This window comes from Ambystoma mexicanum, chromosome 2q (assembly GCF_040938575.1).
Source record: "Ambystoma mexicanum isolate Mex_15411 chromosome 2q, UKY_AmexF1_1, whole genome shotgun sequence".
Lineage (NCBI taxonomy): Eukaryota > Metazoa > Chordata > Amphibia > Caudata > Ambystomatidae > Ambystoma > Ambystoma mexicanum.
The window spans coordinates 640,322,164-640,349,808 of NC_090924.1; the positions used below are offsets into that span (position 1 = coordinate 640,322,164).

General features: G+C 46.7%; 1 protein-coding gene across 2 annotated transcripts in view; it reads left to right on the forward strand.

Moving 5' to 3' along the window:
* Positions 1–27,645, forward strand: part of PARN (poly(A)-specific ribonuclease) — a 1,047,754-nt gene that overhangs the window by 407,669 nt on the left and 612,440 nt on the right. For both annotated transcript variants that reach the window (XM_069647825.1, XM_069647826.1), the window contains exons 12-13: positions 19,827–19,883; positions 23,904–23,981. In XM_069647825.1, coding sequence (XP_069503926.1) covers positions 19,827–19,883; positions 23,904–23,981 — 135 coding nt within the window. The remainder of the gene's footprint in view (positions 1–19,826; positions 19,884–23,903; positions 23,982–27,645) is intronic.

The window sequence follows — 27,645 nt, forward strand, 5'->3', positions numbered from 1 at the left end:
TACGCATCTTGGCCAAAACCACCGCACTAGATAAAACCCATGTGGGCTTGTAAGTGAAGAGGTTATAGCTTTGTTGTTGGGTGCATGGCCTTCAACCATGGACCCAAGACTGCACACACTCCCCACAAACGGGCAATCAATACGCATTACTATGGGTGTATCCATGGGTGTTGCATGCTGCAGTGTTTGTGGCCAGGGCCTAGAGTTTTGGAGTAAGGCCTTCGGCCGACGGCCATGCATCCAAGACTCTAGGCCCTGGCCACAACCACCGTAGCATGTGACACCCATGGCGGCGTACTAATGAATACAATACCCGTAGGAAACAGTAATGCAATTACGGCATGTTGGCAATTTCAATGTTCCCTAACACCACGTGTGTCCTCACAACAGTTAGTTTCCTGTGCACTGCACAGACTGAAATACTGCCCTTATAGGACCACTCATTTTCTGTGCGTACAAGGTGGCCATAGAAAATACATCATGAAGAGGTTATAACTTTGTTATTGGGTGCTTGGCCTTCGGTCATGCACCCAAGAGTGCAGGGTCTCCCCACAACCACCTCAGTGATGTGTGGTAGGGTTTTTTTTTTCTATAGGTGTGGTATCCTTCACTGCTTCTGGCCAGAGGTTTCACTCCTAGCTGTATGTCCATAGCTATTACATGGGATGGGTGTACAGTGGCTTGAACGTCCAGTACTTACTTGTACTTACTTACTTTGTTCTTGGCAATCGATATGCAATACTACGGGTGTATCCATGGGTGTGACATGCTGCAGTGGTTGTGGCCAGGGCCTACAGTCTTGGAAGTAAGGCCTTCGGCCGACAGCCATGCATCCAAGAATCTAGGCCCTGGCCACTACCACTGTAGCATGTGACACCCATGGCGGCGTACTAATGAATATAATAATACCCATAGGAAAAAGTAATGCAATTATGGCATGTTGTCAATTTTAATGTTCGCTACCACTACGCGTGTCCTTACAACAGTTACAAGTTTCCTGTGCACTGCATGGACTGAAATGCTACAGTTATTACACCCCTCATTTTCTGTGCGTACAAGGTGGCCATAGAAAATACATGAAGACCAACCCCCAGAACAAATCCATTGCTCACCCATGTCTTACTGTCTGAACCTGTCCCCACGCTCTGTGACACAGCAAAAGAGTTTTTATAAATATAGCATGTGTACGCTGGTTGTTGCTCTATCGGCGGATCCAAGATGTCGGGCGCATCCAAACAATCTGACGCAGAACACGTCTCGCAGCAGCCAATCGGCAGAGACGTCGCGTGTCCGCGGGGATGACGCCAGCCCCTTAGCCAATCGGTATCTTGTCCGTGGACCGAACAGGGAAGTGTGTCCGAGATGCGGACATAGATATCACACATTTTTTCTGACCTACTTTTTGGTCATTTTAATGAAAAGTACTGCACGGAAGGTCACCAAATTTACAAAAGCACGCTTTCCGGACCAAACCCCTGTACCTGCTGCAAATTTCGTGAAAATACGTCCGGCGGTTTGACCTGTAGCCTTGCGCAGTTTTTCCCCTATTCAGTCTATTGGGAAAAAGATGTTTTGGGACCCGCCCCCCCTATAACTTTCCCCCCCTGGACCAAACAGCACCAAACTTTGCAAAGAAATTCAGAGTGGCCCATATACTTTTTTTGCTAAGTTTGGTGAGGGTTTCGTCCAGGGGGAGCGGAGTTATAGGCTGCCCAAAAAGTGCTCTTCCTATGGAAACAGCAGCCGTGGCCGTGTAATATATATGTGTATGTGTGTGTGTATATATATATATATATATATATATATATATATGTATCAGCTGAGTGTGAAACGCGTTGTGTGTGGGTCGCGCTCACGGGCGTCCTGCCTCTGTTTTTTCTACTGCTTTCCAGCCGTATTTTGTTATTGTTGCTTTTTTGTTTATATGACACATTAAACTATTTTATAGACTTTCATTTTGCTGCAAGCTGTGTTTCAATTACCGTGGCCTTTCAATCGGCCGTGGAGAGTGCGGTTCATTTTTCCTCTTTTTTTTCTCTCTCATATATGTGTATATATATTTCTGAGGCTTGTGGAATCTGCTTAAATCACATGCTGTGCATAGGCCGACATCTAGTGGAAGCTGCGGAGTATTACAGTTTGTTTTTCGAAACTCGAAAATGGGCGTCGACACAGGGCGTGCCAGTAATACTATCCCTAGTGTGACGTCCACTGTACCCAAGATCCCTCACGCGTCTAGGATCCTCAGATTGTTTTTTTTCGCCATACTGGTCGGAAGCATTTTGCGGAGTCCCCTGGCCTTAGCCATACTTTTGCTAAAAATTTAAAATAATCTATTGACATCCTTCCCCACCCCAACGTCGAACTTCGACACTTGACGCCGGCTGGAGAAGAAATCGACCATCGGCTGCTACACGACGGATTTGGGCCTCGAAAGGCCGCTGGCCTCGGCCGGGCCTTGGAAGGCCTCTGGCCTCGGCCCTGCAAGTAGGGAGAGTGGGGGGTGGTACATACTCTACACTCTTGGTATATAGGTACACCTTATACATTTCCTAAACTTAACAGCCCGCTGCCTCAAGGTGCGTATGGAGGGTAGCCCTTTTCAATTCTGCCCCAAGTGCAATCGCAAATACCCTTGGGTCGACAGGCACGCCACATGCAATCTCTGCTTGCCGAGGGACCACCCCGAAGCGAACTGCAGAGCGTGTATTAGGTTTAAACCTAAGACACTTAAGGACCATTCGACGAAGCGCTGGGCCCACCACGCCAGGCAGGCGGCCATGGCAGCGGAGGGCGCCTTCAGCGACGGCAGCGATGCCGTACTTTCGGACGGTGAGGGCATTACGGCGTCGAAAGACAGCCGAGCGCAGGTCCCCGACCTCGGAAGGTCGTCCGGCAGGGCGGCTATGGGGAAGACCCCCGGCGACACAAGCGCTTCACATACTACACACACTAAAAAGACTAAGTCCAACCGAGACTCGACTACGTCGAGTTCTCGGAAAGAGGCACAAACAGAACGGTCCGATTCGGTGTCCTCTGGGCGCTCTCGATCAAGATCGCCGCATGACTCCAGGCAATAGTCCACTCTTGCCAAGAGTGCCTCGCTCCCTAGGCTAACAGAAGTTCGATCGTCGGAAGACGAGGACGACTTCCACCCCCAGGCTGCGCTCCAGGAGTCGGAGCCCGCAGTTAAAACCAGCGAGGCCTCACGCTCGAAGGACAGGGACACCACCCCCGATCCTCGACGCCAGGCGTCTAAAAGCTCCGGAGCCACTAAAGGACAGGGAAAACATTTTTCCACTCACGGGGAGGGGGGAAAACAGCAAAAGAAACAACCTTTGCACTCTTCCACACCTGTGAAACACACCACTCCCCCTAAACAGACAGACAAGACCAGGTCTGCTGATATGTCTAAAACCAGCAAAGCTACTCAAGATAAATCCCATAGACTTGCTGAGAGAGTCATCCCCAGTTCCAAAAAAAGGTCCAGTGAAGACATAGATAGGGTCATGTCAAGAATGTCTTCTTTGGCAGATTTTTATGATAAAAATCCAGAACATTTCCTCTCGTATGATCCACAAGGGGCGACTCCCTCAGGCTCTACTGATCCTATCCCCCCGAGTAAGAAGCCCCGGTTTGAAACTCCGATGAGGTCAGAACCCTTCGAGGTACAACCATACGCAAGACCATACTCACTGTATCAAGGAGAGGCTTCCTTTTGTGAGGATCAAGAATTTGGTATGATAGAAGAGCAAACTGGGACGGACTACTATGGGGATGATGAGGACCAGGAAGAGGAGGACCCGGAAACATACAGAGTGTCCCCGGTAGAGAATGAAGCCCCGGTTACCGACTCTCCGGTCGATAACTAACCCCTCCTAAACGAGGTTCTCGCACGCGCAGCAGAACATTTCCACATTGACACCCACGGTGTCCAGGAGGAAAGGGACTTCGCAGAAGAGTTAGTGGGAGAAAGGAGGCCTGTTGCCCAGACCATCCCTGTCCTTAAATCCATTCAGCGGAGAATAGATCCGTCCCTGGTGAACTCGAACCTCACCAGAGCAGTCAATCCCAGGGTTGAAAAACTTTTCAGGGCGGCCCAGTCTGACCCTCTCTATATAAGAGGACATCTGAAGCCAGACTCCCTAGTTGTCACCAACACTCGTAAGAGGGCTGGAACACCCTTGTCATCGTCCGGAGCTCCTCCCGACAAGGAGAGCAAAAAACTACGGTTTCGGCAGGAAAGTAGCCTCAACGTCTGCCTATCAAGCAAGGATTTCAAACTCCACCACCCTGTTGGCCAGCTACAACTGCCATCAGTGGGAAGAAGTTGCGGCACTCATAGCCTCTGCTCCTGAACCTTTAAAGGGCCAGTTAGCTCGGATTTCCGCAGAGGGTAGAGCCGTGTCTGGTTGCATTTTGAAAGCAACCTTCGACGCCGCGGACAACGCAGGCAGATTGATAGCGGAAGGCAGTGTTATCAAAAGACATGCGTGGTTACGGCAGTCTGGTTTTAAGGCAGAAACCCAGGCATCATTGTTGGACAAACCGGTGGAAACCGATCTGTTTGGTAAGGCGGTCGAAGACGCACTGAAGAATGCCAAGGACGAATACGAAACACTCAAGTCCCTTGGCCAGTTAACCAATAAACCCCCTAACCAGAGAGGGAATAGTAATTTTCGTCGCCCACGCGGCCAAAATTCCCAGAGAGGATCTACCTATTCCCAGGGGCAGGGTACACAGTGGAACAACAACCAACAGTCTACCCAGGGTTACGGCAGGGGTAATAGGAGAGGTCGTGGTAAAGGCAGAGGCAGCCCCAACAAGGGAGGCGGCACGCCTCCACCAAAGCAGTGACGCTCAGTTCAGGGTCCCTTCTCACGCAACCCCAGTGGGGGGGACGCATTTCCAACTTCACCCAGGCTTGGGAAGGGATCACATCAGACAGATGGGTGCTGTCAACAGTATCCACAGGATATTGTATAGAACTACTGCAGCGTCCCCGGAACCATCCTCCACGACAAAGAGTACACTCTTTAGAACATCAGAAGATTCTCCTCGAGGAGATCGCCATTCTGCTAGAAAAGGACGCGATAGAACTCGTCCCGGGACACCAGGTAAACAACGGTATTTATTCAACTTACTTCCTTGTGCCAAAGAGAGATTTGACAATGCGCCCAGTATTGGACTTACGGCCTGCCAAAAAGTATGTCAAGCCCCAAAAATTTCGTATGACCACGCTACAAGAGGTAATCCCCCTCCTAGAAAGGGGGGATTACATGGCAACCTTATTATTATTATTTTATTTATTAACCTTGGATATGAAAGATGCTTATTTTCATATTTCCATGTTCCCACCGCACAGAAAGTATTTGAGCTTCAAGGTGGACAGTCGACACTACCAATTCAAGGTACTGCCCTTCGGGATAGCTTCAGCACCAAGGGTATTCACCAAGGTACTGGCGGTGGCGGCTGCACACCTACGCAGGGAGGCAATCCCAGTGTACCCTTATCTGGACGACTGGCTCATAACGGGGGAAACCCCAGGAATTTGCAGGACAAACATTCAAAGGACTATCGACCTCCTTCACGAGTTAGGCTTCTCAATCAACGAGAAAAAGTCAAGCCCAGTGCCAAGCACCTCAAAACAGTTCCTAGGAGCAATCCTAGATACCCAAGAGGGGTTGACCTTTCCTTCAGAAGAAAGAATTCAGAATATACTACTGCAAATTCCGCATTATCAGTCCGGTCAACAAATAACGGTACGCAAAGCAATGCGTTTACTGGGCATGATGGCGTCATGTATTTACCTGGTTCCCCACGGGCGCCTGCGCATGCGTCCCATGCAGGAATGGTTGGCGAAACGGTGGTCTCAGGCAAGTGGTCAGTGGGACGATCTAGTGGTCGTTTCACCAACACTGGTACAAAGCCTTCACTGGTGGACAAGAGAGAATCTCGCACAGGGGAAACCCTTTTACGATCCCGAGGTACAGGCAATAGTCACTACAGATGCATGCCTGACGGGGTGGGGAGCTCACCATCTCCACCACACAGCTCAGGGTCTCTGGTCTCACTCAGTGGCCAAGAACCACATCAACCTGCTAGAGCTTCTGCCAGTATTCAGAGCGCTTCAGGCGTTCGAGCCCCACCTACTAAACCTGTCAGTGCAAATCCGGACGGACAGCACAACAGCCATGTTCTACCTGAACAAGCAAGGAGGGACTCGCTCGCCAAATTTGTCCAAGCTTGCCCAGAAAATCTGGATATGGGCACTCAGACGGAACATCTTCCTGTCATCACAACATGTTCCAGGGGAGCTCAATTCCCTAGCGGATGCTCTGAGCAGAGACTCCCTCCCAGAGGAACACAAATGGGTTCTACACAGAGAGGTCGTAGAAGGAATCCTCTCAGTGGGGTTTCCCCACTATAGACCTATTCGCCACAAGCGAAAACAGACAATGCCCAGGATTTGCATCCAGGTTCCCCCAACCAGACTCCCAGGGGAACGCCCTGTGGATGAACTGGTCAGGGATGTTTGCGTACGTTTTTCCACCAACTCCTCATCAGGAAAATGGTGAACAAGATGAACAGAGTCGATGACGCTCGTCCTAGTTGCTCCCATGTGGGCAAGACAACCGTGGTTCCCACACCTACGCAGGATGGCGGTGTGCGAGCCCATCAAACTTCCAGCCTGGTACAACCTATTGTCCCAGCACCAAGGTCAAACAGTGCACCAGCAACCCAACTCAATGAACCTGGCAGCATGACTCCTGATGTCATAGAGTTTGGACATCTCAATTTGCCACAGAGGTGTATGGACATCCTAAAGGAATCTAGGAAACCAAACACAAGGCACTGTTACTTTGACAAGTGGAAGAGGTTCGTCATCTGGTGCCAGAGTAGATCAATCAACCCCGTTGATTGCACTCCTTCCACTATTGTTACATACATGCTCCACCTGCTGGATGCAGGATTGGTTTTTTAACTCACTGAAAGTACACCTGGCAGCCCTGTCGGCTTACACCACTTCCAATAGCAAGGTTTCGTGGTGGAAAGTACCAGTCGTTAAAGCCTTCATGGAAGGAGTAAAGAGACTTCACCCTCCTATTTCAAACCCACCACCAGGGTGGGACCTTAATGTGGTGCTAGCCAAGCTCATGGGCCCCCCTTTTGAACACATGCATAAAAGCAATCTCAAACACCTGACTTATAAAACGGCCTTCTTAGTAGCTATTACTTCTATAAGAAGGGTCAGTGAAATTCAGGCTCTGTCAGTGCAGGATCCCTTCTTTACTGTCCATAAAGACAAACTGGTTTTACGCACACACCCTAGGTTTTCACCTAAATTTATATCTAAATTCCATGTAAAGCAGTCCATCGAGCTTCCGGCTTTCTTCCAGGACCCGCAAAGCTCGGCTGAGGTGAAACTACACACCCTAGATGTGCGTAGGGCAGTCCTCTACTATGTAAATAAGACCAGACCGCTAAGAAAAACAGATCAACTGTTTGTCTCCGTAGCTACAGTCAGAGAGGGGGATCGCGTCCCCAAAGGTGCCATCTCGAAGTGGATTATTAACTGTATCCAGCTGTGTTACTCACTTTCTCTAAGAACTCTGCCTTTCACGCCAAGAGCCCACTCTACTAGAGGCATTGGGGCCACTCTGGCTTTCATTGTAAATGTACCCCTTGACACCATTTGCAAAGCAGCTACTTGGAGCTCTATTCACACTTTTACTCAGCATTACTGCATTGACACCCATTCCAAGGCAGATACACAAGTGGGACAAGCGGTTCTAAGACACTTATTTGCTCATGACCCTTCTCACATCCTACCTCCTTCAGGTACTGCTTGCTAATCTATGCACAGCATGTGATCTAAGCAGATTCCACAAGCCTCAGAAGGGATACATTACTCACCGTAATCGTATTTCTGATGCTTGTATCTGCTTAGATTCACATGCGACCCACCCTTCCTCCCCTCTGAGAGAAGGCGCATGATGGCTTGTAGTCTTACCTTTCTGTCTATCTGCTTGGATTATCTGTACTTGCGCTACTCCTCCTGCTACCTCATGTCAGAAAAAATACAATCTGAGGATCCTAGATGCGTGAGGGATCTTGGGTACAGTGGACGTCACACTAGGGGTAGTATTACTGGCACGCCCTGTGTCGACGCCCATTTTCGAGTTTCGAAAAACAAACTAATACTCAGCAGCTTCCACTAGATGTCGGCCTATGCACAGCATGTGAATCTAAGCAGATACAAGCATCAGAAATACGATTACGGTGAGTAATGTATCCCATATATATATCTATATCTGAGGCTTGTGGAATCTACTTAGATCACATTCTATGCATAGGCTGACATCTAGTGGAAGCTGCAGAGTATTAAAGTTGTTGTTTCCGAAATTCAAAGGGACGTGGACAGGACGTGCCAGCAATACTATCCCTAGTGTGACGTCCACTGTACCCATGGTCCTTCACGCGTCGAGGTCCCTCAGATTGTTTTTTTCTGCCATCGTGAGCGGTCGCTTCTCGTGGAGTTAAATTTCGGCTAACGCCATTTGCTCATGAAAAGTTTAAAATATAGTTACTCTTTCTGTCCTTTTCGACCGCCGCTTCTCGACGCCGTCAAGAATCAAGGCAAGGACAGCACAGCCCGTCGGACAAAGTCTACTTTCGACTGACCCCTTTCAGCCTTGCAAGGCCCAACGGGCCTAGGCTCTTACAGTAGGGAGAGTTGGGGGGGCGGTCATTATACAATGTATTTTTCCACCCCCTACCCTTTATCGCCCATCTGCCTTCCCCAGACATGGATAAGACAGTTTAAATTCTGCCCAAACTGTAATAAAGTTTCCGTGGATCTATAAACACAGTTTGTAACCTGTGTCTAAACCGTGACCACGATGAAGGGCACTCCCGAGCTTGTAAGCTCTTCTGACCCAAGACCATTAAGGATCGCAGAACGAGACGCTTGGCCCATCACGCCATGCAGGCTGAGGCCGCCATGGACGTGGAGGGAGCCTCCAGTGACGGCAGCAGTGCCGTCTTTTTGGGCAGCGAGGGTGACGGGAACAGCCACGTTCACAAGTGCTAGACTCCGTCGCTGGAAGACAGTCCGGCGGCACTGTTGTGCGGACTACACCCGATCTCCCCACACTAAACCTACAACCTGCGGCAATGTATCAGCTCCGCCGGCCAAACGCAGAGATTCGGTGTCTATGGACAAATCAGTGGATGCCCTCTCCTCTGGGCACTCTCAAATCTATGCGACCTCCTGACAGGCTGCATAAAATGAAAGACGCTGCCTACAAAACTTCAACCGAATGCCGAAAGTCGGCAAACGCGGCGGAGGTCCTTCCCAGTGCCGAAACTCGACGCATTTTGTCGAAATCTGGAGGGAAGTCTAAAGATTTAGGGTTATCACACCTGATTAAAAAACATGTCCCAGAGAGCCTTATTAAAGTTTCTAATTCCAAAACCTCTTCCTCTAAGAGCTTTAATAAATAAAAAAAAGACCCAAAGAGATGGGTAGAGTCTGCCCCTTCCAGGGGGAGGGTCCATTAAGTGAGGCCCTACCTACACCCCACACACTGCTGTAGCTTACCTTGGAGTCATCCCCAGCTCAGCCAAATGGTCAGCATAGGACATAGTGATGTCTAGAAAGGCTTTCTTTGCAAATTTCTTGGAAGAGAACCCTCATGCATTAGAAAGTTAGCAAAATACACCTCTCACTGCTCACGCCTCATGCTTTCAGCCCCGATCTTCTACTACTCAGCCCCTAGCTCCAACCCAACCTCCAACAAAGAGGACTCGCACTTCTGCTGACCTTTATGATATGCTTGCAGACACAGAAGGGGGATCGGGAGGAGGGTCAATACTATGATGAGGATAATGACGATGAGTCAGAGGTGTAGACTCTCCAGTTCCACAAGATTCTCCTTTACCCGATTCCCTAGTGGATTATTATTCAGAAGAACAAAGATTTTGTCGAGAATATCCTGGGGGACAAAAAGCTGCCACCCAGTTCATACCTATTTTAAAGTCAGTTCAAAGGAGGATTCAACCCTCACTTGAAACAACCAATCAAACAAGGGCAGTCAATCCGTGAATAGAGAATCTATTCTGCCCGGCACCATCTGATCCCTTATATATCAGAGGACATTTTAGGCCGGATTCACTGGTTGTCACAACTACCCGGAAGAGGGCCGGTACACCTTTGGCCTCTTCGGAATCTCCCCAGACAAGGAGAGCAAGAAGCTACAAACCATGGGTAGAAAGATTGCAACCTCAGCAGCATTCCAAGCTAGGATCGCCAACAATTCCACTCTGTTGGCGAGCTATGACTGCAATAAATGGGACAAAATTACGGCCCTTATTGACTCTGCTCCATAACCTCTAAAATCTAAACTTGCCCTTGTAGAAGCTGAAGGCAAGGCCACTGCCAGCAGCCTACTTAAAAAACCACCTCGACGCTGCAGATAATGCCGGTCGCATAATTGCAGAAGGGAGCATTCTCAAGCGCCAGGCTTGGCTTCACCAGTCCGGCTTTAAGCTTGAGACGCAGGCAACGTTGCTCAACATGCCGGTGGAACATAATGTACTGTTCGCCAAAGCGGTGGAGGATGCTCTGAAGTCGGCCAAAGAGGAATATGATGCGCTCAAATCCCTTGGGTAACTTGCCAATAATCAAACAGGGCAAAGGGGCCGGAACAATTTTTGCCTCTTTCGTGGCCAAAGTTTCCAAAGAGGCTCCGGATATGGGCAAAACTAGAGTTCTTCATGGAACACCAACCAGGGTCAAGCGTCCCAGGGCTATCCAAGAGGCCAGCGCAGGTCCCACGGCCGGGGGAGATCCTCTACTTCCAGAGGTGGAGGGATGCCCCACAAACAATGATAGCCCGAAAAAAATCTAACCATGTGCCCTGTATTACACTTACGCACAGCAAACACTTATGAAAAGCCACAAATGTTCCGAATGACAACGCTATAAGAAGTAATTCCCCTGCTAAAACGGGGGGACTACATGGCAACATTGGGTATGAAAGATGCTTATTTGCATATTTCAATGCTTCCCGTGCACAGAAAACTCATGTGGTTCAAAGTCGCAAACCAGCACTACCAATTTAAGGTGCTACCCTTTAGGATAGCATCAGCTCCAAGGGTATTCACCAAGGTACTGGTGGTGGTGGTGGTGGTGGTGGTGGTGCACTTGTGCAGGGAAGAAATCCCAGTGTACCCCTACCTGGATGACTGGTTGATCACAGGAGAAACTCCCCATCTTTGCAAACATGCAAAGAACTATAGATCTTCTCTTCCAATTGGGCTTCTCGATAAATGGGAAAAAGTTGAGTCTTGTACCAAACGCATCAAAACAGTTCCTAGGAGCTGTATTAGATACAAGAACAGGCTTAGCCTTTCCATCCGTGGACAGAGTGCAGAACATGCTTCGGCAAATACCCCAGTATCAAGCCGGGCAATGCGTTTGTTGGGCATGATGGCATTGTGCATGTACCTAGTCCCACACGCACGTCTGCATATGCGACCAATGCGGGAGTGGTTGGCGAAACAATGGTCTCAAGCAAGTGGTCAGTGGGATGATCTAGTGGTCGTTACCCCAACACTAGTACAAAGCCTACGCTCGTAGTCGAGAGAAAATCAAAAACCCTTCCACGATCCCGAAGCGCAAGCTATTGTCGCAACAGACACGTCACTCTAGGTGTGGGGTTGCTCATTACCTTCACCACACAGCACATGGTCTGTGGACTCACGTCTCAGCACAAAACCATATCAACCTGCTGGAACTACTAGCAGTTCTCAAAGCACTGCAAGCCTTCGAAATACAACTATCCAACCAGGCGGTTTAGGTTCAAACGGACAGCACAACTGTGATGTTCTACATCAACAAACGGGGGGCACACACTCTCCAAGTTGGCACAGAAAATATAGAAATAGGAACTCAGACGGGGGAGGTTCCTATCCTCCCAACATGTTCCAGGGATCCCCTACAAGAGGAACACGAATGGCAACTAGACTCCAGCGTCGTAGACCACATCTTCTCTCAATGGGGTTACCCCACACTAGACTTGTTTGCTACTGGAGAAAACAAGCAATGCCCAGACTTAGCGTCCATGTTCTCCCAGCCAGACTCCAAGGGGAACGCCCTATGGATGAGCTGGTCAGGGAAATTTGCGTACGCTTCCCCCATCCCCGGCACCCTTAATGAGCAGAATAGTGGACAAGATGAACAGGGAACAGATGACGCTCATCCTAGTTGCTCCTATGTGGGCGAGACAACCATGGTATCATATCTTCGCAAACTGGCGATGTGCGATCCCATCAGGGTCCCGTACCTAACCGACCTGTTAACCCAACACATTGGACCATTGGTGCACCCACAGCCACACTCTATGAACTTGGCAGCATGGCTCCTGAAGTCAGAGTTTGGACATCTTAATCTACCACAGCGGTGTATGCATATCCTCAAGTAGGCATGAAAACCAAACACTAGGCAGTGCTATTTCGACAAGTGGAGAAGATTTGTAATTTGGTGCCAGTCAAAACAATAGAATGTACTCCTTCACACGTTCTAAATGATATGCTCCACTTGTTAGATTCGGGGTTAGTATTACACTCTATAAGGGTCCATCTGGCAGCTTTATCAGCCTATACCACCTCTCAAAGTAAAGTATGTTGGAAAGTGCCAGTCATTAAGGAATTCATGGACGTAGTGAAGAGACTCCACCCTCCAATTTCAACCCCCTCGCCAGGATTGGATCTCCATGTGGTACTAGCAAAGCTCATGGGACCCCCTTTCGAGCATATGCCTCAGTCAAGTCTTAAACACCTGACATACACAACTGCCTTCTTAGTGGCTATTACTTTCATAAGAAGAGTTAGTGATTTGTAAGCTTTGTCAGTGTAGGACCCTTTCTTTATTATCCATAAAGATAAATTGGTTTTACGTACTCATCCTAGGTCTCTCCTAAATCCATTTCTAAATTCCACGTGAGCCAATCAATTGAGCCTCCGGCTTTCTTTCAGAATCCAACTAGCTCAGATGAGGTTAAACTCCACACACTAGATGTGAGGAGAGCGGTCAACTGTTTCTCATAGCAACAGGCAGAGAAGGAGACCGCATTTCCAAGAATGTCATCTCCAGATGGATAGTCAAATGCATACAATTATGCTATTCATTATCAAATAAAACACTGCCTTTCACACCAAGAGCTCACTCCACACAGAGCACAGGAGCTACTCTGGCTTTTATTGCAAATTTCCCTTTAGGCTGTATTTGCAAAGCAGCTACATGGAGCTCAGTACACACCTTCACTCAGCAGTACTGCATTGATCCACATTCCAAAGCAGATGCACAGGTGGGACAAGCGGTTCTAAAACATCTATTTGCCGCTGCTTCTTCTCACAACCCACCACCTTCTCCTAATACTGCTCGGTAATCTATGCATAGCATATGATCTAAGGAGATTCCACGAGCCTCAGAAGGGTTACATTACTCACCGTAATCGTGTTTCTGATGCTTGTATCTGCTTAGATTCACATGCGCCCACCCTTCTTCCCCTGAGAGAAGGTGCATAGATGTTATATGAGCTTTCTGTTATAGATCTGCTTGGATACATGTGTACTCGCGCTACACTTCATGCAACCTCATATTAGAACAAAACAATCTGAGGGACCTCAACACTTGAAGGACCATGGGTACAGTGGACGTCACACTAGGGATGGTATTACTGGCACACCCTGTCGACGTCCCTTTTTGAGTTTCGAAAACAACTGTAATACTCAGCAGCTTCCACTAGATGCCGGCGTAAGCACAGAATGTGAATCTAAGCTGATACAAGAATCAGAAATATGATTACAGTGAGTAATGTATTATATATCTGCTTGGATCACATGCTGTGCATAGACCGACATCTAGTGGAAGCTGCAAAGTATTACAGTTGTTGTTTTCGAAACTCAAAAGGAACGTCGACAGGGCGTGCCAGTAATACTATCCCTAGTGTGACGTCCACTGTACCCATGATCCCTTGCGCGTTGAGGTCCCTCAGATTGTTTTTTTCCGCCATGCTAGACAGATACGTATAGCGGAGTTCCTTTCGGCGATAGGCCATTGACTTTGTATAATTACGATAGTTTTTCTTTCTATCGTTTCATCGACTGCCCTAACACCACGCTGAAGAAAAAGAAAGAATACTACCCGACGGAGACCATCGCGATGGAACGTATGGCCTTGGAAGGCCGCCTTGGCCCAGACAGTAAGGAGAGAGGGGGGAGGCCAGTGTTAGGCCATTTTCGAATGCATATTCTCCCCTTCCTACACTTTGTTCGCCCGGCTGCCATCTCCTTAATCAAGAATTATGGAAAACACTCCTTATAAGTTTTGCCCTAAGTGTAACCGTAAATTTACCTGGGTACACCAACATTTAGTTTGCAACTTGTGTCTCCCGAGAGACCACGTCGAAACGTCTTGTCGAGCGTGCAGGCTCTTCAAGCCTAAGATGTTGAAGGACCATTTGTCATGGCCCTTGCCCCTGGCCCTCACTGGCAAGTCAGCCTTCCAGTTAGGGCCAGGTCAAAGGCTTTAAAAACCTCATCCAAGACACTCTTGGAGTCAGTCCTGGCGCCTTTGGCGCCAGGCTCATAACCATTATGAAGACCAACATTAGAATGGGACTATTTCACTGGGGGGGGAGAGGCAGGGGGGGATTCAGCCAACATGGAGGCACACACATGGCTCAGTTACAAGGAACTGAGCTATTCGATCTAGTCTTTTGGGTGTGGCAGGCCTGGGACTACTTTACCTGGACTACTTTGGGTGTGGCAGGCCTGGGACTATTTTACCTGGACTACTTTACCTGAGACTATTTAAACCGCACCCAAACAGAACATGCTTTGCGTTATTCTGATGTGGGCAGCGTAACGCTCACTGTGTCCAGTTCTTTGATGCCAGTTTACCTGAAATCAAGGACCTGCAGAGAGAGAAACAACACTACGAAACTTTCCTGGAACAGTATCCTGTCTTAAATCCATCGCTGACTTCAGTTCCACTCACCTGAAGGTACGAACTCCATCATCCGGCACTGCATGCATCCTGGAATACCATAACCTGAAAAGAGGAGAAAGAAAGACAGCATTAGTAAGCGTTTACTCACGTTTCCTGCTGAATGAAGAAAGCCACACAATTCTTACATGGGTAGTCATCTCATGGTCAGTATCATTGCTGGAACATTACGGCGCTCGGCGAGGAACATCTCAACCTGCAAGGAGAGAAGAGACACAGGTTAGGAATATAAAAGGCGAAACGGCGCCGCACATCGCGCATTACTCACCGGACAACATCGCGCACACCGCGCTTTCGCCTACCGGCCCATGCTCATCTTCAAATTGCATGACAACACCAAAATACCTTTCCATACCTAAAAGGAAAGAAGCAAGACGACATTATTTGAACTAAGAGGACCATAACTGCATATAAAGACTGTAAAGCAGCAAACCTACGGAGTCGCAGCAGGCCAGGATTCCCACAGGGGGGGCTTGTACCAGTGAAGTAACTTAGTTGCTGCTCGTCCCCCACATCTACGCGCCCCTGCCACGAGGAGCAGGACGGAGAATCCACCTTTTACAATATTAAGACCCATCTTTAACCAGAGGCCTTACCAAGTGACCGGGAGAGGGTGTGAGAGTGCAAATCATCCAACCAGGGCTGGGTGGCGTCCCTTTGGATACCAGGTGAGCGTAACACCGTTCCACTAAGCGCTGGGCCCACTACGCCATCCCCCTCGAGGCCATGGAGGTAGAGGGAGCCTTCAACGATGGCAACAACGCCGTACTGTGGGACAGCAAGGGCACAGAGTAACTTCGGCTACTCAAGCGCAGGCCCCTGACCCCGTAGGACAGGCCGGCGGCCATGTTGTGGGGATTACACACGGCGGCGGCGGCAGCGCTACAAAAGCACACACCACAAAACGTGTAAGCCCCAGTCGACATTCGACAGATGAGTCGAGTACTCGACAACGTTCGACACCCCACGAACGGTCCACTGAGTCCCAGTCCTCTGGGCAATCTCGTTCAAGATCGCCACACGACAGGGCTAAGACGGCAAGGGTGTCGCATGCAACACGCCTTCCGAAGGTCGATCGTCCACGGACGGAGCCTCGGCCCCCACACTCTAAGTTCGACACTCTTCATATGGTATGACGTCATGCCCCCAAAAGTCTGTTACACACTCCTATGGGCCCCAGAGTGGGGAAAAACAGCATAAAAGACCCTCTACGACCCCGCATAGGGACAAGAGTCCTACTAGGGGCAGGTATTCACAAAATGGAATTTTGTCCAAGCCCATAGAGACGCCTACGGACTCTAGGCTAAAGCTTATACCTCCTGCTAATGAAGATATGGGTATTCCCAACATTGTAATCCCAAGTTCAAAGGAATGGTCTTCGCAAGACATTGATAGGGTTATACAAAGAATTACCTTTATGGTGAATTTCTTTGAGACCAATCCAGATTACCTTCAAAGTTTTCAATCCACTCCTCCCACCTCAGCCCCTTCTGGCTCTCTACCCTCTGCCTCTCAACCCACTGCTAAGAGGTCTCGCTCTGATGTCCCCAGACAGGGCAGAATTACAGATCTATATGACCCTGAAATAGATCCAGAAGACCGGGACGACCGCTCATTTGTGGAAACATCTGACCCTCAAATTATTGATGAGGACACAGACAAACTTTATTATGAGGATGCAGACCAGGAGGCGAACATGTATTCTCCTGTTAATTAGGACCCTCCAGTGGTAGATTCCCGGGTAGACAATCAACCTCTCCTCAACGAGGTCTTAGCCAAAGCGGCAGAACACTTCCGTATTGACACAGTAGAGGTACAGGAAGACGGAGACTTGGCTGAACAATTATTGGGAGACAAAAAGACAGTAGGGCAGTTTATCCCACTGCTAAAATCTGTGAAATGTAGAATTCCACCTTCTTTGGAGGCACCTAATCTCACATGGGCCGTTAACCTGCATGTGGAAAAACTGTTCAGGCCTGCACCCTCAAACTCCTTATACCTAAGAGGCCAGTTAAAACCAGACTCTTTGGTTGTTACCACCACAAGAAAGAGCAGGCACACGCCTTGCTTCCTCCGAGGCTCCATCAGATAAGAAGAGCAAGAAGTTCTATGCAATGGGCAGAAAGGTCGCCTGTTCTGCAGCCTAGCACACAGGAATTGCTAACAATGCTACACTTTTGGCAAGTTACAACTGCCATAAGTGGGAGGAAGTTTCCGCGTTACACTAATCTGCACCTGAGCCACTTAAATTCCAACTAGCTCAGGTTGCAGCAGATGGAAGAGCAGTGTCTACTTGTCTCCTCAAGTCGAATTTCAACGCGGCTGACCATGCAGGGAGAGTCCTCGCAGAGGGCACTATTATAAAGAGGCACGCATGGCTTTGCCAGTCAGGCTTCAGGCCAGAAACCCAGGCCACCCTAATAAATATACTAGTGGAACCTGATGTGCTCTTCGGCAAAGCTGTAGAAGACGCACTTAAGACAGCAAAGGATGAGTATGACTCTAAAATCCTTAGCTCAGCTCACAAACAAGCCCACGGGGCAAAGAGGTAACTGCAATTTTCGCCGCTTTCGGGGCCAAAATTCTCAGAGGGGATCAGGATACAACCAAGGCCAAGGTTCCCCGTCTGCGCATGCGTCCCATACAGGAATGGTTGGCAAAACAATGGTCTCTAGAAAGCGTTCCCCGTCTGCGCATGCGTCCCATACAGGAATGGTTGGCAAAACAATGGTCTCTAGAAAGCGGTCAGTGGGACGTTCTGGTGGTCATTTCGCCAACACTTTCGTTTCGTTTGGGGGGCACCCCACAGTTTGAAGACTTCTGCTCAAGGGTGTTTGCTCACATTACTGGTACTTTTATTTTGCCCCAAATGTATTAAAGTAGATGTAATTGGCATCAAATGTGTATTTGAACATTTTAAAATGTAATTCTAAACTATAGGGCCCTAAAGTGCATGCAAGTCACTTTAGGGCATGTGAATTGGGTGTTACGGGAATATGGTACTGAGCAATGGACAAAGCACTAATGGGTTCTCATCTAGTCATATCTTGGCTCCTATATTTAAGGTGGGGGGGATTTGTGATGTGTATGGTCTTGGAAAGAGTGCTAAAGTTTACTCTAGCTCCAAGAGCAGTAAACATTATGCTGGCTCTGATTATTTACCTACGTTCGTTTATGGACAGGAGGCCGGCATCTGTAGTGATTTTTGAGTAGCACTCCAGAGGGTAATTCTGGAAGTGTTGAACTGCGGCCGTTTTTGTGATGGCAACCACTGTAGAGTAGGAGATTAGCTGCATCATTATAAAGTGAACGGTTTACATGTATCCAAAATGGTTCAGGTTTGTAAAGTGTAGTTTCCTCTTTTGCAAGAAGCTATCATGTGTTCGTACGTTTTGGAGCCGAATGCGTCGGTGCTTTAAATGCAGTTATAGGTTTTGCAAATTCTATATTTTTTTTGTATTGTTGTTTCCCGGGACTTTTTTTTTCCAATACATTTTTATTAAGAGTTTCAAATATAACACAAACAGGAACGCAAAACCCCACTTTACCCCCCCTCCTCACCCCCTCCCCCGGACCCTAGAGTACGAGTGGAAGCCCTTCATCAACAATGAAAAGAAACGAAAATGAATACTTGTTCGCCTTGGTTGGGCAGGCAAGACAGCAACGTTTTATGACAGGTGGTTTTCAAATAAGTTACTACGCTGGCCCTCTCGAGGCATTACAGGTCCGATTCATCCTGAGGTCCAATTATTCCCAATAGTTCCATAGCCTTGGGACACCAGGCCGGCGGGCTCCTGCCTTTAGCTATGTCAGCAAGTTGGACCAGTCTGACACAAACTTCATGTGAAGCCCCTGAATCGTATAAGTGAACCATTCCAAAGCCAGCAACGACCACAGCTTCGCCACCCATTCGTATTCCTGTGGTGGGTCTTTCGATTTCCACTTCCGGGCAAGAACCAAAGCCGCCGCCAACATCATTAACACACAAAGTTTGCAGTCCGCCCTCGTAGACAGAGAAGCGAGCATGCCATTAAGAACCAATAAGTCCCTCTTTCTATTAGCCCAGAGTTCTAAATTCTGCAACTGGGTGACGGCCTGCTGGCCTAGTGACCAAAAGGGATCAATTTTGGGGCACTCCCACCACATATGAACCCAGGAGCCCGTTGCCCCGCATTCCCTCCAGCAGAGCTCGGATACCTCAGAGGACATTTTATTTAGTCTGAGTGGGGTCAGGTGCTACCTCAACATCAGTTTCAGTCAGATCTCCCGGGACTTTTGAGTGCCCCACTATTACTAAACAAAAAAACCGTGACACTTATTTAACATTGGATTTACGTTTCAAGAACCAATTGTGTATATCTGTTCTTTAAACTACTCGGTGGTCTTCTTAACATTCGTATTTTAGTAGCCATGCATAGAACTCATAAACCAATTTGCTGTAGAATTTCCAATCGTGTTAGTGCTTGCTGATGGTTATAGGTCAAAGTTTCGACTCAAAAGGGCCGAATGACAAAAGGGTCGAGTCAATTCGACCGAAAAACATTTTATCTACCTAAACTAAAGCACCAAAAAAAAATATACATTTAAAAAAGAATTTGATCCTTTTGTTTTTGGTCGAATTGACTCGACCCTTTTGTCATTCGACCCTTTAGAGTCGAAACTTTCACCGGACACCCTTGCTGATATAACATACTTGTGTACGTCTTCAATTGGAGTTTTGAGGTATGTCCTTTTTTTTTCAAAAATTCAGGAGGAGCTTGATAACGCTGTTGGGTTTTCCAGAGTCATCCACGCCATTTCAAATTCTGTAAGTTAACTCAAGTTGCTTTCGTTAAGTCTGTTTTATAAAAAATTGTTGACGTCTGTCGTACCCGACCACAACATGGTTACATCTTTACCAGCTACAGGAGTGCTTTGGTATTCGCATGATGGCAGAAATCGCAGTGTACCCACAGCTGGCATTGTGTTGCGGTCACTGTGTTTTTCAATTTCCTAAAAAACCAGACTCCTCCTATGCCCCGTTAGAGTAGCCCACAGTTAGTGGGCATTCTCAGATTCGCTTGGAGAGGAGTGGATGCAATGGAACATGGAAATGTGTACCCAAATGAACTCTAATGATAATTGTTAGTATGCTTTATAGACCTACCCTGCAGCAAAGTATTTAAACGTTAACATCTTTGGCGTTTACTAGTTTATTTTGATCCGCCCGCATTTGTTGATGCTAAATCTAGTGCCCCATTGATGTGTCTGAATTGGTGGAACTAAACTGCATTCGCAAATTAAAAACACCTGTAGGAACTCCACCACTGGTCAATTCTGAGCTTCTGGTTCATAATTTTCTTGTGGTTGGCTTGTGTGTTGAGACTCTTTGAAACTACAGTACTCCTTTGTAACTTGCACAGCGTCTAAAGCCACCTTTTTAGATTTTTTTTTTTTTAATGAGAACAGTGGTTGGACAATCATTCATTCCAAGTAATACTGTTGCTCCGGCCGTCTCCTAAGGGGTTTCCTTGACTGCTCGGCCACAGGTACATCTAGGTGAGCCAGCACTATCTTAAGTTTGCTTATCTTTAAGAAGGTAACACTATACCATGAAAGGAGAGTCCCTTGTAACACATGGGTCTGTCTGGGCAGCATCTGGCATATGAATAGAGTACTTGGGCACATGTATTTAAAGTTATCCTAGTGCTAAAAAAGATTACATAAGAAGCCAAGTACTTAGTGCACAGAAACTTGGCTTATTACGGGATCCAACATGTTTTTGACGCTTTAAGCTAAACAGTTAGAGATTTTTTTTCATTGAGGCTATTCCATTATACACGTGCTCGAATTAGCTCTCAGGCATCCATGTCTTTAATATGCACACACCACTAGGGTATTAGGTTATAATATCCCCATATATATGGTCGCCATAAATAATATTGCCAGGAAAATGTCGTGGAGATATTATTTGGGTGACCATATATATGGGGACAGGGGGGGAAAAAAAAGAATTAAAAAAAAAAGTTTGGGGGTTGCGGGGGTGTCTGTCGCATATTCCATGCAATAATGTCGCCACAAAAAAACTGCCATTTTTCGGCGATATTTTTGCATGGCGAGATTTTTGTGGCGACATTATTACATGGAACTAGCACAGCACTAGGGAATATGATGGGTGGACCTGGGCAAGTGATGGAAATACCTGCCATTCAGTGTGAAAACCTGGCCATAAGATGACCAGGCAAGAAATATCATGTTACTACATTAGTTCATTAAAAATATCTGGTATGGAGCCATGCTTGGCCATAAGAAGGGGGCCATCTGGTCATTTGGCGCCATTGCGACACCAACACAGATGCACCCGATGCAAAAATTCTCCCCACTTGGCCATCCACTCTCCATTGGCACACCTACCTGTGCATTATGTACCGCATACAAAGCTACACTTTACTGGCTCTGAGTTGAGCCAGAATTCCTATTTTTGGGATTCTAGGGCCATAATTTAGGGCCCCTTAACTTTTTCCAATTTGCTTTTTTGGAGAACTGATGGATTTTTAGTGGCCAGATGGACTCTTGATTGCACCCCTTCCCCCGACATTGCAACCTGTCTGCCTTAATTAAGCTATATGGTATTGGGTTGCCCCTAAAACACCCGGTACCAGGCACCCCATTTTTGGCCTATGGTGGATTAAGTCACCATACATTGGATTTAGGGAGTAGTTTGGTGACATCTGTAGTCTAGTTTTGGCTTCACCAGCGGTGCAAGACGTTTGCTGCATCAGTAGCCCAGTGTAACTTTTTGGGAGCCAGTGAGGTATCAATCTATTTTCTTAAATCCTGCTCTCAGCCATTTTGTGTTTTAGGGCTTCTTTTGTTCAGTGCAACCATAAGGTAGACTCAGGGGCTGTTCGGACCATATGGGCTCTTTGTGAGCCCATGTAATAGCATCCATATTGCTTTAAACTGGTTAAAGCCACTGTAGGTACTATGGGCCCTCTCACTTCCTGAGTCGGAGATCTAGGCTTGGTGGCAGTGCTACTGACCAACCAGTATGGTTGGCATTTTACACTTTGCCACAGCCCACTCTAGTGATTGGTGGGCTGGCCTTTATGCAGTGATGATTCTTAAGGCTTTGCCTAGTCCCTACTCTGTTCTGGAACTTGGAATCTGCCGACCTACTGAAGTACTTGCCGATTCACGCTGTTTTTGCCATTTTTAGCTCTGCCATACTGGATGAGTGCAGTAGTTCCGACATAGCCCAGTTTGAGTTTTGTGCTCCTCGGAGTCCAGGCTTCCTGAATTCTCCTGCATGCACTGGGTTCAGCCTTCCATGCTTGAATCATTTTCTGGGCTGTTTACCGCCAAGGACTTTTGCCTTTGTGCGTAAAGCTGTTGTAGCCTGAGGGCGTTGGGGGCACCAACAATCCACCTCGTCTCTTCGATGGGACATGCTAAGGTACTCCAAACGATTATCCCCATGCTGGGATCTTTTTCTACTGGGCTACCACTTTACTTTAACTGAGTCTCTGGCATCCATCTCCATGGGTTCCTTGTCTTCCCAAAGTAGTCTTTGCTGGATTTGTCACTTCTGGCTTGAAGGTGGTTGTTGTGGGAAGACAGTTTTGTCCTAATTTCTTTCGTGGATTTCTTCATTGACTCAGGGTTCAAACCCCTGGGCACAAGATCCCTTACAGGGCACCTAGGAAAGAAGTCTGTACTGCCAGAGTTTAGTTGTGCTTGAGCCATTTCTACTGAAACTTTCTTGATCCTGGGGTGGGAGATTATTCAAAATACTCGGCCTCAGGAGTTCTCTCTAGTCTGGGATGAGATTCTTTGGAAGTGAGTCTCAACCACGTTTCCCATTGACTTACATTGGGCAGTCCTCCTGCTTTGCTGCAACCTGTCCTTTTGGTTTTGCAAGTCACCTCTGCATCTCTTCATTAGGGTAGCCTCTGGTCCTCCCTGTGGTTGTTTGCAGAGGATTCTGCACCTGTGAGGTAAAACAGACTTGCCTTCTATTTTCAACATAGAGGTGGATGGCCCACTGACTTCGACCCATTGGGATCCATCACACTTTCTAGCTGTCCTGGAACTTTCCTAAAGTAAACTGGGTGGTGTGGGGTACCTACCTGCCCCTGGATGTTTTCCCACGCCCACAAAGGGTTCTGGGATTTCTAGGCCAGCAACTGGGGTTTTAATCAGATTTTTCATGTATATTTAAAGTCCTACTCTTTCCTCCTGTAAAAGTGAATGCTTGCTACACTCGAACTAATTTTAGTACTTGTTAGACTATTTTTCCTGTGAGTGAAATGTACTAGGGATTTGTTCTAAAATGTATCCTGATTTGATTCATATGTTGGCTGCATTGTACTGTGTAGAAAATGTTTTCCACCATCTGGCCCTGTTACTAACATGTGTGCATGTGGAATATTGTTGATGCCTTTAGGGCCTCATTTATTCTCCTGTTACAAATGTCTGGTTACCTTGCCTAGATGCTCAGTGCTGACCTCCTGGTCATGTATAACAAGGGTGGGTTGTGTCTTTAGGACACTGCTTATGGGATTTTACCTGTTTGGTAGGCTCTGTGGTTTGTTGCCACTTCCTCTGTGTACCGTAATAAAAGTATAGATATTCCTGTATATTGGTGTGGTGTGTTTCTAGAGTTGTGTGCACCAATTGTACCTACCGTAAAGAGGTTTGGCTTTCAATTCATGTCAGGTGTGTTGACCTCATTTATATCCCTGAACTATAGGGTTGTACACAACGTCCCCAACACTGTTCGTGCTTTGTCTGTTCTCAGCAAGCTTATTTAATGTTTAACCAACTATTATAATTTTCCCTTCACCAGGCTAAACTTGTAGTCGGACACAACATGCTATTGGATGTTATGCATACCATACATCAGTTCTTTTGTCAGCTGCCTGAGGTAAGTGGCCGGTGTATTTTTCACATTGTTAGGAGTAGATGCATTGATTGTGGACTGTGCACCTCATAAGTGCTATAACAGCAACCAAAAACCATGTAGTACACATGAAAATGGTAGGCACATTAACTAGAATGTTTTCCCTTTATGTGGATGCATTGAAAGAGCCAGCTAGGAAAGTTATCAATTTCAACACAAATAAGCAACATTTACGGGTAACTCCAAATGAGTTTGCAGTTTGTCACAATACAAACACATTTTCAATAGTATTTGAAAATGCAAGACACATCCACATGGACTAAAGACCCAGATTTTTGGTCTCATCTATGGACTGTTTCTCTCCCCTCAAATTTGATTCCAATGGCAAGGATATGCTAGAATCCTGCATGTTTTTCCCCCAATGCATTTGAGCAGAGTTCCTTGTTTTAAGAATTTATAAAGTTTTTAGGCGATTGGTTTACCACAGAGCTCCATTTGTGCTTCTGCATTTAAATTCAACTTCTATGGTAAGTTTTACATAAGCCAATGTGTTGGACTGCAGGGTCTCCACCCTTTTACCTTTTGTGCTTGTCATCAGTAGTCTAGTGAAGTGGAACAAGTTAATTCATCTCACACTGTCAATTTAAAAGTTCTTTATTTTGTTCAGAAACCGCCATACAAGATTGACATATTTATTCAAACAATCGTAAAATTCCAAAAGGACATACTAAACATTTCTCGGTATTTAAAAACAATATAGTTTAATAAGTCAAGCAGCATTGACCACCACCATAAGAACATTTGCTTACATCAGTAATAAATCTCCTCTATATGTAGTCCTGACTGTGGTAAGAAGTACCCAGGTTGTAATATTCCTAGGCGTGTTCAAACTTTGATACTGGGTAATTACCACCGATTACATTTAATGTGGTGTCATACTGGGCAAAGAATGCAAAAAGTTTCCAAACCTTCTGCATGTTGAGCTATTCATTGTAAATAGAATACATTGAACAGGACATTCCAACTACACTCCTCATTCCCACCTAAATAGGACCCAATGAGATCACTCCTCAGTGGCTCTGGTCAACCATAGTTCTTTATAACCATGCTCTGCTGAGATGAGCCCAGGGCAAAGGTGACTTTCACCTCTGAACACGAGTAAGAACAGAAGAGGGGGTCTATAGTGCCTTAGACCACTTTGTCAAAAAACGTTTGCCAGCCAGATATTTCTCATATCTACATAGATGGGAGAAAACGGAATAAAATGGGGCAGGTTCTCTATAGCACTGTTAGGTAGATTTATCATTGTTGTGCTTCATACCCTCTCCTAGTGAGACCCCCAGCACTTTCGAATGGATTGTGTCCGCCCATGTATTCCTCATCTTTGATATTTAGCTTGAGCTGCTTCGGAAATCTTTTTTTTGGCAGAGGGTGCTGTGCGTCGATGCAGTCGTCTCCTGTCCCTCGAGGGCATCCGTCTTAAGGATGATGTCATCAAAGGCATATATAGCACACGCAGCGCCCGTTGGCTTCAGTTCAGTTTTTCTGCGTAAGCTATCGCTTCGAGAAACTACAGCATGCTTCCTTGGTTCTTCACAATATGGCTTCTTCGCCGACACCTACTACCCCAAAGACCGGTTTCAAGAAGTGTCGATATTGTGATTCTAAAATGTCGTTCACTGACCCACACAGAGTTTAACTGTCGTGTCTCGGGGTGGAGCATTAGACCTTGGCCTGCTCCAAGTGTCAGTCAATGACCCGAAAGGCTCTGAAGGAGCGAAAGGGGAACTTGGCGGGAGGTAAAAGCCCCCAAAAATCCCCATCGACTTACCCTTCCAAAAAACCTTTATCCAACGAGCAGATGGGCGACGCTCCTCGAAGGAAGAAGGTTAAAAGATCAAGATCGAGGAGTGTCTCCCACCACTCCTCATCGCCGTAGAGGTTGAAAAAGAGCCTCCACAGGTCGCCTTTGTCGTCCGACACCTCCACTGAGAGGGTATCTTGTCCTAAGTAAAAGCTCCACACCTGCCGAATGGTAAGCATTTAGATCTGAAATGCTAAAAATATTCCAAAAAAAAAAAACCCTTGGCAAGCCATGCTCCTACCGCCGCACCTTCCAAAGAAGCCGGCAAGGAAAGGGCTTGAGCCAAATCCTGGGCGCCCTCGAGCCCGGGCCGAAGGCCAGATCCTCACCGAGAGCCATTGAGGCCTCGACGCGATGGCAAGTGATCAAATGATCCTTCGAGCCGTAAGTCCAAACAAAGGTTGTGGTCCTCAACGCCAGCTGCGCCCTAGACGCCAGCTGTGCCCTAGACATCGATGCCAGCCTTACCCTTGACGCCAACCGCGCCATCTAAACCAATGGCATCATCAAAGCCGAAAAAGATTTTGACTCTTCGAGCGTAGAGTTCAGTTTATTAAACGTTCCATGCCTATCCCAAACAAGACCTATATTCCTTTGTCAAGGAAAGGTTATTTCAAATCTCTCACCTCAATTTATGAGGAAAACGAACCATCAGACAATGATACGCCTTTTTGTCTTCAATTTGGCACACCAAATGTGCCTGAGAGCTTCATTTCTGAAGAGTCGAGATTGAAATATCTTTATAATGTACATTTGGTTTATAGTGATATTATCAAACATCTTACCGAAAAACAATTGTCGGAAAAATGTCGAATTTATATATATGTCGACATTGCATACTTATAATTGCCATGGTCCTTAATTTTCGAAAAAAACTATTCGAAAAAAGATTCGATAACCCAATACCAAAATATCAATGTTAACTTGTCCAAAAAAATAACATTGTCATGGGGGGGGTCCCCACCAACCCCCCTACTACACACGGAACCCTCACACCCTCCGCGACAATCACTCAAATAAGGGTGGCACAACAGAGTAAACGGAAACTTTAATAACAACACGACATTATGGCATTTCTTGAGAGACTTAATAGCAGAACAATCAGCACAAGAATTTAAATTATCTCAAACAATTTCCCTTGAATATGCACAATTAAAAAAGAAAAAATATAGACTATGAACAACGGATTCGAAGTATAGTAAACCAATTTGAAACACAAGATACATACGACTATTTGGAAGCAATCGGCTATAATCTAAAATGTTAATATACTCATGTTAGGCAGAAACCTGTGCAGTTCCCTTGAGGACCACTGCAAAAGATTTAGGACTACAGGTGTTGGCAGTAAACCCACTTGGTAGCAGTCTGTACCACCCAGATTTACCTGGTAGCTGTGGCTGAGCAGTCAGACTTCCCTCAAGAAGAGTTAGGCAGTATGTAAAGTATACACAATAGGCACTCAGACACAATAGCACAAGCAAACACTGACCAGAGCTTTGGTATCAAGGTATATAATTATTTATTTAAAAAACACACTTATTGAAACACTCTAGCACTAATATTGTAAATCACTCTAAACACAGTTACTATTATTATATATACATCCCTTATTCCTTATCAGACAAGTCTTAGTTAACACCACTTATTTCCAGACAGAGTTGAGCGCTTAACTATAGATGGCACTCCAATAAGTTAACGAAAAAGGGAGGGGAAAAGGCAGAATGTAGGAAAATACACCACACTAATACTTAGAAACTCTTAAGCAAGGCAGGAAAGTCAAAAGTTACTTGTGCGCCAAAGTCCATAGGCCGGGCCCACACTTGG